The 12,699-nt window shown below is 49.3% G+C and overlaps 1 protein-coding gene across 2 annotated transcripts in view; it reads left to right on the forward strand.

The window, feature by feature from the left end:
* dok1b (docking protein 1b) overlaps positions 1 to 12,699 on the forward strand; it is a 109,442-nt gene that overhangs the window by 66,416 nt on the left and 30,327 nt on the right. Inside the window, exon 1 of one of the 2 annotated variants that reach the window (XM_070866771.1) lies at positions 5,146 to 5,177. The exons of the other annotated variant lie outside the window; for it this stretch is intronic. Coding sequence (XP_070722872.1) covers positions 5,175 to 5,177 — 3 coding nt within the window. The 5' untranslated portion in view covers positions 5,146 to 5,174. Of the gene's footprint in view, positions 1 to 5,145; positions 5,178 to 12,699 lie in introns of those variants that run through there. 2 annotated transcript variants of the gene reach the window in all.

The raw sequence follows: 12,699 nt of genomic DNA on the forward strand, positions 1-12,699 counted from the left end.
GTTGGGGGGGGAGTGAGTGTGGAGGGGGTTGGGGGGGGAGTGAGTGTGGAGGGGGTTGGGGGGGAGTGAGTGTGGAGGGGGTTGGGGGGGGAGTGAGTGTGGAGGGGGTTGGGGGGGGGAGTGAGTGTGGAGGGGGTTGGGGGGGGAGTGAGTGTGGAGGGGGTTTGGGGGGGAGTGAGTGTGGAGGGGGTTTGGGGGGGAGTGAGTGTGGAGGGGGTTGGGGGGGAGTGAGTGTGGAGGGGGTTGGGGGGGAGGGAGTGTGGAGGGGTTGGGGGGGGAGGGTGTGTGGAGGGGGTTGGGGGGGGAGGGAGTGTGGAGGGGTTGGGGGATGAGGGAGTGTGGAGGGGTTGGGGGATGAGGGTGTGTGGAGGGGGTTGGGGGGGAGGGTGTGTGGAGGGGGTTGGGGGGGAGGGAGTGTGGAGGGGGTTGGGGGGGAGGGAGTGTGGAGGGGGTTGGGGGGTGAGGGTGTGTGGAGGGGGTTGGGGGGGAGGGAGTGTGGAGGGGGTTGGGGGGGAGGGAGTGTGGAGGGGGTTGGGGGAGGGAGTGTGGAGGGGGTTGGGGAGGGAGTGTGGAGGGGGTTGGGGGAGGGAGTGTGGAGGGGGTTGGGGGAGGGAGTGTGGAGGGGGTTGGGGGAGGGAGTGTGGAGGGGGTTGGGTGGGGGGGGAGTGTGGAGGGGGTTGGGGGGGGGAGTGTGGAGGGGGTTGGGGGGGGGGAGTGTGGAGGGGGTTGGGGGGGGAGTGTGGAGGGGGTTGGGGGGGGAGTGTGGAGGGGGTTGGGGGGGAGGGGGGAGTGTGGAGGGGGGTGGGGGGGGAGTGTGGAGCGGGGTGGGGGGGGAGTGTGGAGGGGGGGGTGTGTGGAGGGGGGGGGTGTGTGGAGGGGGGGGTGTGTGGAGGGGGGGGTGTGTGGAGGGGGTTGGAGAGGGGGAGAGTGGAGGGGGTTGGGGTGGGGGGGGGAGAGTGGAGGGGGTTGGGGTGGGGGGGGAAGAGTGGAGGGGGTTGGGGTGGGGGGGGAGAGTGGAGGGGGTTGGGGTGGGGGGGGAGAGTGGAGGGGGTTGGGGTGGGGGGGGAGAGTGGAAGCGATTGGGGTGGGGTGGGGAGGGAGAGTGGAGGGGGTTGGGGTGGGGTGGGGAGGGAGAGTGGAGGGGGTTGGGGTGGGGAGGGAGAGTGGAGGGGGTTGGGGTGGGGGAGAGAGTGGAGGGGGTTGGGGTGGGGGGGAGAGTGGAGGGGGTTGAGGTGGGGGGGGAGAGTGGAGGGGGTTGGGGTGGGGGGGGAGAGTGGAGGGGGTTGGGGTGGGGGGGGAGAGTGGAGGGGGTTGGGGTCGGGGGGGAGAGTGGAGGGGGTTGGGGTGGGAGAATGGAGGGGGTTGGGGTGTGGGGGGGAGAGTGGAGGGGGGCGGGGGAGAGTGGAGTGGGGCGGGGAAGAGTGGAGGGGGTTTGGGGGGGGGGAAGAGTGGAGGGGGGGAGAGTGGAGTGGGTTGGGAGGGGGGGGGGAGAGTGGAGGGGGTCGTGGTGTGGGGGGGGGGAGAGTGGAAGAGGTTGGGGAGAGTGGAGGGGGTTGGGGAGAGTGGAGGTAGCTCAGTGGGTAGCACTACCGCCTGAGTCAGAATGTTGTGGATTCGAGTCCCAATGCAGGAGACTTGAGCGCGCAAATTTCGGCTGACACTCCAGTGCAGTGCTGAGGGAGCACCGCACTGTTGGAGGTGTGCCGCCTTTCGGATGAGACGTTAAACCGAGGCCCCGTCTGCTCTCTCAGGTGGACATAAAAGATCCTATAGCACTATTTTGAAAAAGAGCAAGGGAGTTCTCCCAGGTGACCTGTCCAATATTTATCTCTCAATTGCTGTGCTCAATTTGTCTGCGGTGTTTCCGACATTACAGCAGTGACTACACTTCAAAACAAGTACTTCATTGGCTGTAAAGTGCTTTGAGACTTCAGGTGGTCATGAAAGGCGCTATATAAATGCAAGTCTTTTTTTAAATTATGTGTACCTCTGAGTATTGCCGTTGTCACTGTAAGAGTGAGAGAGGACGCACCATTAAAGTGTAATGGTGCAGCAGGTTGTATCTTGGCTGCCAGGGTTTAGAATGTTCTCTGGCAAAAGGTTGCGTTGGAAGGGGACGTGAGTCATTGAGCAGGAATGCAGTGATGTGTTTTGGAGAGGCTTGTTTGCACAGATCTCCCACAGGAGCACCGGTGGATGTCGATCTTGGATCTGCAAAGTGGTTCTTTCCGAACCGTCGACGTTTGCTCCGTCAGTGCAGTGCGCGTCACCGCCTGTCCGCACACCGTCACCAGCCAGCTGTTTCTGTGCAGCTCCCAAACAATTCTGCAAAACTCTCTGGCTGTCCAGTTTTTGGGGGAAAGTTGCATCGTTTATTGTTGCGTCGTTTTATTTCCGCGGGAGTTGGAGCTGGGCAGGCTGTCAACTCTTACACTATTAGAGTTACTCTTGTCCCGCTCACTGTCGGGCTGACTCCCCCAGAGTTACCCCTTGTCCTATTTGCGATGTACTGACCCATAGACCTCCTCCTTTCTGCGGGATCTTGCTTGTCATCACAGGAGAGATGTGCAGAGCAGATTTGCGAGGATGTTGCCTGGACTGGAAAATTTTGGCTATGAGGAAAGATTGGATAGGCTGGATTTGTTTTCATTAGAACAGAGGCGGCTGAGGGGAGAGCTCATTGAGGTGGATAAAAGTATGAGGGGCCTACATCGTGTGGATAGGAAGGAATGCGTGGAAATTGGCATGGAAATTGGCACGGTCCCGGCCTGCAAGACCATCAGCAGGCCGGGGCCATTGGAGGGAGCAGTGTGCGGCGGTCCGGCCCGGAAATCGGCACGGTCCCAGCCTGCAAGACCATCAGCAGGCCGGGACCATTGGAGGGAGCAGTGTGTGGCAGTATACCACTGCAGGGAGCAGTCCGTGCTGCTGCAGGAGGGCGACAGTTGCGAAGCCAGGTCACTGATTGCAGTGCGGGCAGGCACAGCAGGAGGGGCGAAGGAGCGGCAAGAGTTTGTAGAGGGAAGTGATCGGGGCCCAGGAGAGGCGTGAACCTGGGGCCCAGAAGAAGCGAGGGCCCAGGGGCAGCACGGGCCAGCCCACACTGCTATAGGTGTGCGCACTCAGTCCGTGCAGCAGAGCAGGTCTCCAGTTAGTCTTGGGTAATCCTTGCCACTGGACCAAGACCTAGCTCTGTCAAGCCCGTGTGGTGGCTGGTGTGCAACGGTCACCACACGTTAAAAAAATCCACGCACAGGCATCTTCCACCCTTTAAGATGTAGTTCAGGATCTGGAATATTCAGTCCTTCATTGAAACACCTGTGAACTCATCCCTTTTTGGCGTGGAAGCAAATTATCCTCGTTTCAAGGGACTGCCTCTGATGATGATGATGAGAAAGGACCTATTTCCCTTAGCAGAGGAGTCAACAACTAGGGACTATAGATTTAAAGTAATTGGTAGGTTTAGAGGGGATTTCACCTGAAATTTCTTTACCCAGAGGGTGGTGGGGTTCTTGAACTCACTACCTGAAAGGGTGATAGAGGCAGAAACCCTCACCACATTTTAAAAATACCTGGATGTGCACGTGAAGTGCTGTAACCTACAGGGCTATGGACCAAGAGCTGGAAAGTGGGATTAGGCTGGGTAGCTCTTGGTCGGCCGGCGGGGACACGATGGGCCGAAATGGCCACCTTCCGTGCTGTACATTTCTGTGATTCTCTGATGCTATTGTCTGTTGCGATTCCTTAGTTATAATTGTGACTACACTTCAAAAGTAAATCATTTGGCGTAAAGTGCTTTGGGACGTCCTGGGATCATAAAAGATGCTGTGTAAATGCAAGTTTGTTCCTTCTTTCGCCACTTATTTACTGACCCACAGAGCTCTTCCTGTCCCATCAGCTTGACGTAACTCAGCGACGAGCTAGGCCACTTCAGAAGGCAGTTAAGAGTCAACCACACCTGGAATACTGCGTGCAGTTTTGGTTTCCATATATACGAAAGGATATACTTGCTTTGGAGGCAGTTTAGAGAAGGTTCACTAGGTTGATTCCAGAGATGAGGGGGTTGACTTAGAGGAAAGGTTGAGTAGGTTGGGTCTCTACTTATTGGAATTCAGAAGAATGAGAGGTGATCTTATCGAAACATATAAGATTATGGGGGGGCTTGACAAGGTGGATGCAGAGAGAATGTTTCCACTGATGAGGGAGACTAGAACTAGAGGGCATGATCTTAGAATAAGGGGCCGTCTATTTAGAACTGAGATGAGGAGAAATTTCTTCTCTCAGAGGGTTGTGAATCTGTGGAATTCACTGCCTCAGAGAGCTGTGGAAACCAGGACATTGAATAAATTTAAGACAGTGATAGACAGTTTCTTAACCAATAAACCAATAAAGGAATAAGGGGTTATGGAGAGCGGGCAGGGAAGTGGATCTGAGTACATGATCGGATCAGCCATGATTGTATTAAATGGCAGAGCAGGCTCGAGGGGCCATATGGCCTACTCCTGCTCCTATTTCTTATGTTCTTATGAATGGGACTGGAGTCACATACAGACCAGACTGGGTAAGGACGGCAGGTTTGCTAACCTGCAGTGCCACTTTGCACAATTTGTGAATCTGTACCCCAAGATCCCTTTGTGCCTCTACCCCATTTACACTCTTAGTTTCTAATGGGTAAGTGACCGCCTTATTCGTCGCACCAAAACTCACCACCTCATATGTATCTATATTGACATTAATTTGCCATTTACACACCCAATCTGCAAATCTGTTAACGTTTTGTATTTTGACGCAGTCTTGCTCAGTATTAACTGTACCCTCCAATTTGGTGTCATCTGCAATTTTGATACAGTACTTCAGATTCCCGAGCTCAAATCATTTCTGTAAAGGGTGAACAGCAAGAGTCCCAGGTGTCTATTGATAATGTTTTATGTACTGATCGTCAGAGCGATTAGCCACAGCAGGATTCCCAATTGTCACATGACCACTCTGAACCTTGCAAAGGATTTAATAACATTTTGCCTTGTCCCTTTTCCCCACTTCGTAAACAGAACAGAATTGTTTGAAGTTATGTCCGTAATTCAATACACTTTGTTGAGCAAAGTGTTAAAGAACATGTCTCTCGATTGGCTGTTTCATCCAGAATGATTCGACTTCCTATCACTGTAATCGTTCCAATGGTTTGTATTGGTTAATGTGTGTCACATGTAAGCGGGCTGTCTGCCAGAGTTGACTAGTTTTACTCGAGTGGGTGCGTGGACGAGCTTGTATATACACTGAAAATGGCACCCGTGCTGCTTTTTTGTTCTCGGGATGTGGGTGTAGCTGGTAAGATTGGAATTCCCCTCCCCCCAGCTTAGTATGGAGCACTCCTCGGTCAGGTACAACACAGCTAACGGTGGAACAAAAACTCTCTTTTATAGTGAATGTCTACATGATAGCACTGGTTCAGACGCATATCAGATTCTCTAGAACACTGTCGTCCAATAGAAATCGGCAACTGCCCACAGGCATGGCGACTGTGACACTATATTAGCCACAAGCTAATCTTAGTAGAAAATGTTACACATACATATACAGTATGCTCTCTCTCTCTCTCTCTCTGACCAGGTAAATATTCACGTGTATGTTCACTTAACAAACATCTCCCACCATTCGTTAACCAAGGAAGCCATCATCATCATAGGCAGTCCCTCGAAAACGTGGAAGACTTGCTTCCACTCCAAAAGTGAGTTCTCAGGTGGCTGTACAGTCCAATACGGGAATTACAGTCTCTGTCACAGGTGGGACAGACAGTGGTTGGAGGAAAGGGTGGGTGGGGAGTCTGGTTTGCCGCACGCTCCTTCCGCTGCCTGCGCTTGTTTTCTGCGTGCTCAAGGCGACGAGACTCGAGGTGCTCAGCGCCCTCCCGGATGCTCTTCCTCCACTTAGGGCGGTCTTTGGCCAGGGACTCCCAGGTGTCGGTGGGGATGTTGCATTTTATCAAGGAGGCTTTGAGGATATCCTTGAAACGTTTCCTCTGCCCACCTGGGGCTCGCTTGCCGTGTAGGAGTTCCGAGTAGAGCGCTTGCTTTGGGAGTCTCGTGTCGGGCATGTGGACAATGTGGCCAGCCCAGCGGAGCTGGTCGAGTGTGGTCAGTGCTTCGATGTACACTCAACCACCTATCAACACTCGCACACTTTTCTTTTCATCTGAGTATTTTACCAACAAACGCACAAAAAGGTTAAAGTACACATGCATTATGGTGATAGTTATGCAACTGGACCTGGAGTCCAGAAAACGGCAGTTCAAATCTCATCACAGCAGATTAAGAATTGAACTCTGATTTAAAAAAAATAAATCTGGAATTAAAAAGTGACCATGAAGCTGTCGGATTGTCGTTAAGAACCCAACTGCTTCACTCGTGTCTTTTTTAGGGAAGGAAATCTGCCGTCCTTGCACGATCTGGCCTATGTATAACTCCAGTCCCAAAACCATGTGCCCTCTGAAGACGCTCAGTATCAAACAGAAATCCTAGCACCTCCTCCTCGGGGAATGCTGGCCTTGCCAACGGTGCCCATTTGCCGGGAATTAATTAATTAAAAAAGAATACACTACATGTCCAAGGATGGTATCTGTTGTTCATTAATAAATAATCAGAACCACAAATAATCAGTAGCTCTGGAATTCCCTCCCTAAACCGCTCCACCTCTCCCTCCTCCTTTAAGTCGCTCCATAAAACCTACCTCTTTGACCAAGCTTTTGGTCGCCTGTCCTAATACCTCCTTATGCGGCTTGGTGCCAAATTTTATTTAATTACAACAACAACTTGTATTTATATAGCGTCTTTAACGTAGTGAGGCGCGTCACAGGGATATTATGAGATAAAAAATGTGACACCGAGCCGTGTAAGTAGAAATTAGCGCAGGTGTCCAAACGCTTGGTCAAAGAGAGAGGTTTTAAGGAGCGTCTTGAAGGAGGGTAGAGAGGTTTACGCTCCTGAGAAGCCCCTGTGACGTTTTACTACATTAAAGGCGCTTTTAAGTGCAAGTTGTTGTTTGAACATAAGAAATAGGAGCAGGAGTAGGTCATTCGGCCCCTCGAGCCTGCTCCACCATTCAATAACATCATGGCTGATCATCTTCTTCAACTCCACATTCCCACCCTATCCCAAAATCTGTCGATCTCCATCTTGAATATACTCAACGACTGAGCATTTACAACTCTCTGGGGTAGAGAATTCCACAGATTCACCACCCTCTGAGTAAAGAAATGTCTCTTCAACTCAGTCCTAAATGGCCGACCCCTTATCCTGAGATTGTGACCCCTAGTTCTAGACTCTCCAGCGAGGGGAAACATCCTCTCAGCATCTACCCTGTCAAGCCCGCTAAGAATTTATATGTTTCAATGAGATCACCTCTATTTCTTCCAAAGAAGGACCCCCAAATCTCTCTGAAAACCAGCATTTAATAGTCTCTCACCTTTTGAAAAATATTCTGCTTTTCTATTCTTGCTACCAAAGTGGATAATTTCACATTTCCCCACATTTTACTCCATCTGTCACCTTCTTGCCCATTCACAAACTATTTATATCCCATTGCAACACCTCTCTACCTCTCTGTCTTCCTCATTTTCCCACCAGCTTTCTATCATGAGCAAACCTGCATACATTACACTCGGTCCCTTCATCTAAGTCATTGATCTAGATTGTCAATAGCTGATTGTTGAAGTGTAATTAGCCACTTTTAGATTTTCAATTAGCCACTAGTTGTGATGGTATTGGACAACTCCACCCAGAACCTCGGAAAGGACTTGACAAACCGTGGACTTGATCCTTCCCCACACGTAATCCGAGTTGTTTGAAGTTATGTCCTAAAGCCAATACACATTGGGTGTTGAACAACAACTTGCATTGATGTAGCGCCTTTAACCTAGGACCCTGTCGCTAGGCGCTTCACAGGGGTGCTATCAAACAACATTTGGACAGATGTTGGTTTTAAGGAGGAGAGTGAGGCGGAGAGGTTTAGGGAGGGAATTCCAGAGCGTAGGTCCCAGGCAGCTGAAGGCACGGCCGCCAAAGGTGAACGATTAAAATGCGGAGGAGGCCAAAATTGTAGGAGTGCTGAGATCGCGAAGGGTTGCAGGGCTGGAGGACATTACAGACAGAGGAAGGGCCAGGGCCATGGAGGGACAAGAATGATCATTTTAAGATTGAAGCGTTGCCGGACCGGGGCCCAATGTCGGACAACGTGAGCACAGGTGATGGGCGAACGGGACTTGGTGCGAGTTAGGATAGCAGCGTTTTAGATGAATTCAAGTTTATGGAGGGTGGAAGATGGGACAACAGCCAGAATAGTCATGTCTAGAGGATTCCTGCAGTGGATGAGGTGATGTTACGGAGGTGGAAGTAGGTGATCTTGCTGTGTTGGAGCGAATTTGAGGTCAGAGCTCATCTCTGGGTCAAATACGACAACAAGGTTGCGAATGGTCTGGTTCAGCCTGAGACAGTTGCCAGGGAGAGGGATGGAGTCGGTGGCTAGGGAACGCAGTTTGTGGCGGGGACTGAAGACAATGGTTTCAATCTTCCCAATATTTAGTTGGTACTTAATGGATTCGAGTCAAGTTGACGAAGGACGTGCCAAGAACAAGTCTCTCGATTGGCTGCTGCACCCTGAATGATTCAACTTCCTTATCACTGTAATGGTCCAACGGGTTGTATTGGTTAATGTTTGTCTCTTATAACTGGACTGGCTGCCAGAGTTGACTAGTTTTACTCGAGTGGGTGTGTGGACGAGCTTGGCCTTTCACCTTTTATTATTTACACTGCACCAACGCCTGTGTTGGATTCTCCGCTTCTTCTTTCTCAGGAAGTGGGTGTCATTGGTGAGAAAAACAAAGATTTGCATTTCTGTATCGCCTTCACAACCTCAGGACGTCCCAAAGCGTTAAACAGCCAATGAAGTACTCCTGTGAAGTGTAGCCACTGTTGTAATGTAGGAAATGCAGCAGCCAATTTCCACACAGCAAGTTCCCACACACAGCAATGAGATGATGACCAGATAATCTGTTTTAGTAATGTTGGTTGAGGGATAAATATTGGCCTGGACACCAGGGAAAAGCCCCCTACTCTTCTTTGAAATAGTGGCCGTGAGATCTTTTACTTCCACCAGAGCGGTCTAATGTATAAGATTATGAGGGAGCTTGACAAGGTGGATGCAGAGAGGATGGGGAGAGTAGAACTAGGGGGCATAATCTTAGAATATGGGGCCGCCCATTTAAAACTGAGATGAGGAGGAATTTCTTCTCTGAGGGTTGTAAATCTGTGGAATTCGCTGCCTCAGAGAGCTGTGGAAGCTGGGATCTTGAATAAATTTAAGACAGAGATAGACAGTTTCTTAACCGATAAAGGGTTATGGGGAGGGCGGGGAAGTGGACCTGAGTCCATGATCAGATCAGCCATGATCGTATTGAATGGCGGGGCAGGCTCGAGGGGCCTGGTCTACTCCTGCTCCTATTTCTTATGTTCTTATGTAATGTCTCAGGCTTAATGTCTCAGCAGAAAGATGGCACCTCCGACGGCGCAGCACTCCCTCAGTGCTGCAGTGGGAGTGTCAGCTGCCGCTTATTGCCCATCCCAAGTTGCCCTGAACTGAGTGGCTTGCTGGGACCAGTTCAGAGGGCAGTTAGAGTGAACGCTGGTGTGGGACTGGAGTGGTTTATAGTGCTAGACTGGGTAAGGACGGCAGGGTTTTTTTTTCCCCAATTGGGCATTAGTGAACCAGTTGGGTTTTTTACTGATGTCATCTTTTTATTTAAATTCTCAAACTGCTATGGTGGGATTTGAACTGATATTCTTAATCCAGGCACCTGGATAACTGGTATAGTAACACAACCACCATGATAGTAAATCCAGTTCAGACTGATGGGAATAAAAAAAACCTCCTTTGTCTGGTGGCTAAGGGTCTGACACAAAATTCTGTTTGGGGCAACCAGTCTCTTGTGAATTTGATGCCCCCAGCACAAAACTGAGGTCTGCGGCTAAATTGGATCGCTCTTTCAAAGAGCTGGCACAGGCTTGATGGGCTGAATGGCCCCTTCTGTGCTGTAAGATTCTATGGTTATAATTATCCATGATTCAAGCCAGCACTAATTGGCACTAAAATGGCTGCCTTGCACAGAGAACAAGGGGCATAATCTCCAAATTAGGAAGCACTACTTCACGCAAAGAGTGGTGGAAATTTGGAACTTTCTTTTTATTTCTCTTCCCTGCTGTGAGGGTCAGTTGAAATTTTCAAGACTGAGGGTCGATAGGTGTTTTGGGGGTAAGGATATCGAGGGATACCGGGGTAAAGGCGAGTAAGTGGAGTTGACATAAAGATCAGCCATCGTCTGGTTGACTGGCAGACAGAAATACTGCGTGCAGTTTTGATTTCCATATTTACGAAAGGATATACTTGCTTTGGAGGCAGTTCAGAGAAGGTTCACTACGTTGATTCCGGGGATGAGGGGGTTGACTTATGAGGAAAGGTTGAGTAGGTTGGGCCTCTACTCATTGGAATTCAGAAGAATGAGAGGTGATCTTATCGAAACGTATAAGATTATGAGGGGACTTGACAAGGTGGATGTAGAGAGGATGTTTGCACTGATAGGGGAGACTAAAACTAGAGGGCACGATCTTAGAATAAGGGGCCATCCATTTAAAACTGAGATGAGAAGGGAGCAAGCTATCTTAGATCTGGTCCTGTGTAATGAGACAGGAATAATAAACGATCTCCTAGTAAAAGATCCTCTCGGAATGAGTGATCACAGTATCGTTGAATTTGTAATACAGATTGAGGCTGAGGAAGTAGTGTCTCAAACGAGCGTACTGTGCTTAAACAAAGGGGATTACAGTGGGATGAGGGCAGAGTTGGCTAAAGTAGACTGGAAACACAGACTAAACGGTGGCACAATTGAGGAACAGTGGACGACTTTTAAGGAGCTCTTTCATAGTGCTCAACAAAAATATATTCCAGTTAAAAAGAAGGGTGGTAAGAGAAGGGATAACCAGCCGTGGATAACCAAGGAAATAAAGGAGAGTATCAAATTAAAAACCAATGCGTATAAGGTGGCCAAGGTTAGTGGGAAACTAGAAGATTGGGAAAATTTTAAACGACAGCAAAGAATGACTAAGAAAGCAACAAAGAAAGGAAAGATAGATTACGAAAGTAAACTTGCGCAAAACATAAAAACAGATAGTAAAAGCTTTTACCGATATATAAAACGAAAAAGAGTGACTAAAGTAAATGTTGGTCCCTTAGAAGATGAGAAGGGGGATTTAATAATGGGAAATGTGGAAATGGCTGAGACCTTAAACAATTATTTTGTTTCGGTCTTCACAGTGGAAGACACACAAATCATGCCAAAAATTGCTGGTCACGGGAATGTGGGAAGGAAGGACCTTGAGACAATCACTATTATTAGGGAGGTAGTGCTGGACAGGCTAATGGGACTCCAGGTAGACAAGTCCCCTGGTCCTGATGAAATGCATCCCAGGGTATTAAAAGAGATGGCGGAAGTTATAGCAGATGCATTTGTTATAATCTACCAAAATTCTCTGGACTCTGGGGAGGTACCAGCGGATTGGAAAGCAGCTAATGTAACGCCTCTGTTTAAAAAAAAATGGGGCAGACAAAAGGCAGGTAACTATAGGCCGGTTAGTTTAACATCTGTAGTGGGGAAAATGCTTGAAGCTATCATTAAGGAAGAAATAGCGGGACATCTAGATAGGAATAGTGCAATCAAGCAGACGCAACATGGATTCATGAAGGGGAAATCATGTTTAACTAATTTACTGGAATTCTTTGAGGATATAACGAGCATGGTGGATAGAGGTGTACCGATGAATGTGGTGTATTTAGATTTCCAAAAGGCATTCGATAAGGTGCGATACAAAAGGTTACTGCAGAAGATAAAGGTACGCGGAGTCAGAGGAAATGTATTAGCATGGATCGAGAATTGGCTGGCTAACAGAAAGCAGAGAGTCTCGATAAATGGGTCCTTTTCGGGTGGTTAGTGGTGTGCCACAGGGATTGGTGTTGGGACCACAACTGTTTACAATATACATAGATGACCTGGAAGAGAGGATGGAGTGTAGTGTAACAAAATTTGCAGATGACACAAAGATTAGTGGGAAAGCGGGTTGTGTAGAGGACACAGAGAGGCTGCAAAGAGATTTAGATAGGTTAAGCGAATGGACTAAGGTTTGGCAGATGGAATACAATGTCGGAAAATGTGAGGTCATCCACCTTGGGGAAAAAAAAACAGTAAAAGGGAATATTATTTGAATGGGGAGAAATTACAACATGCTGCGGTGCAGAGGGACCTGGGGGTCCTTGTGCATGAATCCCAAAAAGTTAGTTTGCAGGTGCAGCAGGTAATCAGGAAGGCGAATGGAATGTTGGCCTTCATTGCGAGAGGGATGGAGTACAAAAGCAGGGAGGTTCTGCTGCAACTGTACAGGGTATTGGTGAGGCTGCACCTGGAGTACTGCGTGCAGTTTTGGTCACCTTACTTAAGGAAGGATATACTAGCTATGGTGGGGGTACAGAGACGATTCACTCGGCTGATTCCGGAGATGAGGGGGTTACCTTATGATGATAGATTGAGTAGACTGGGTCTTTACTCGTTGGAGTTCAGAAGGATGAGGGGTGATCTTATAGAAACATTTAAAATAATGAAAG

This window comes from Pristiophorus japonicus, chromosome 2, assembly GCF_044704955.1.
Source record: "Pristiophorus japonicus isolate sPriJap1 chromosome 2, sPriJap1.hap1, whole genome shotgun sequence".
Lineage (NCBI taxonomy): Eukaryota > Metazoa > Chordata > Chondrichthyes > Pristiophoridae > Pristiophorus > Pristiophorus japonicus.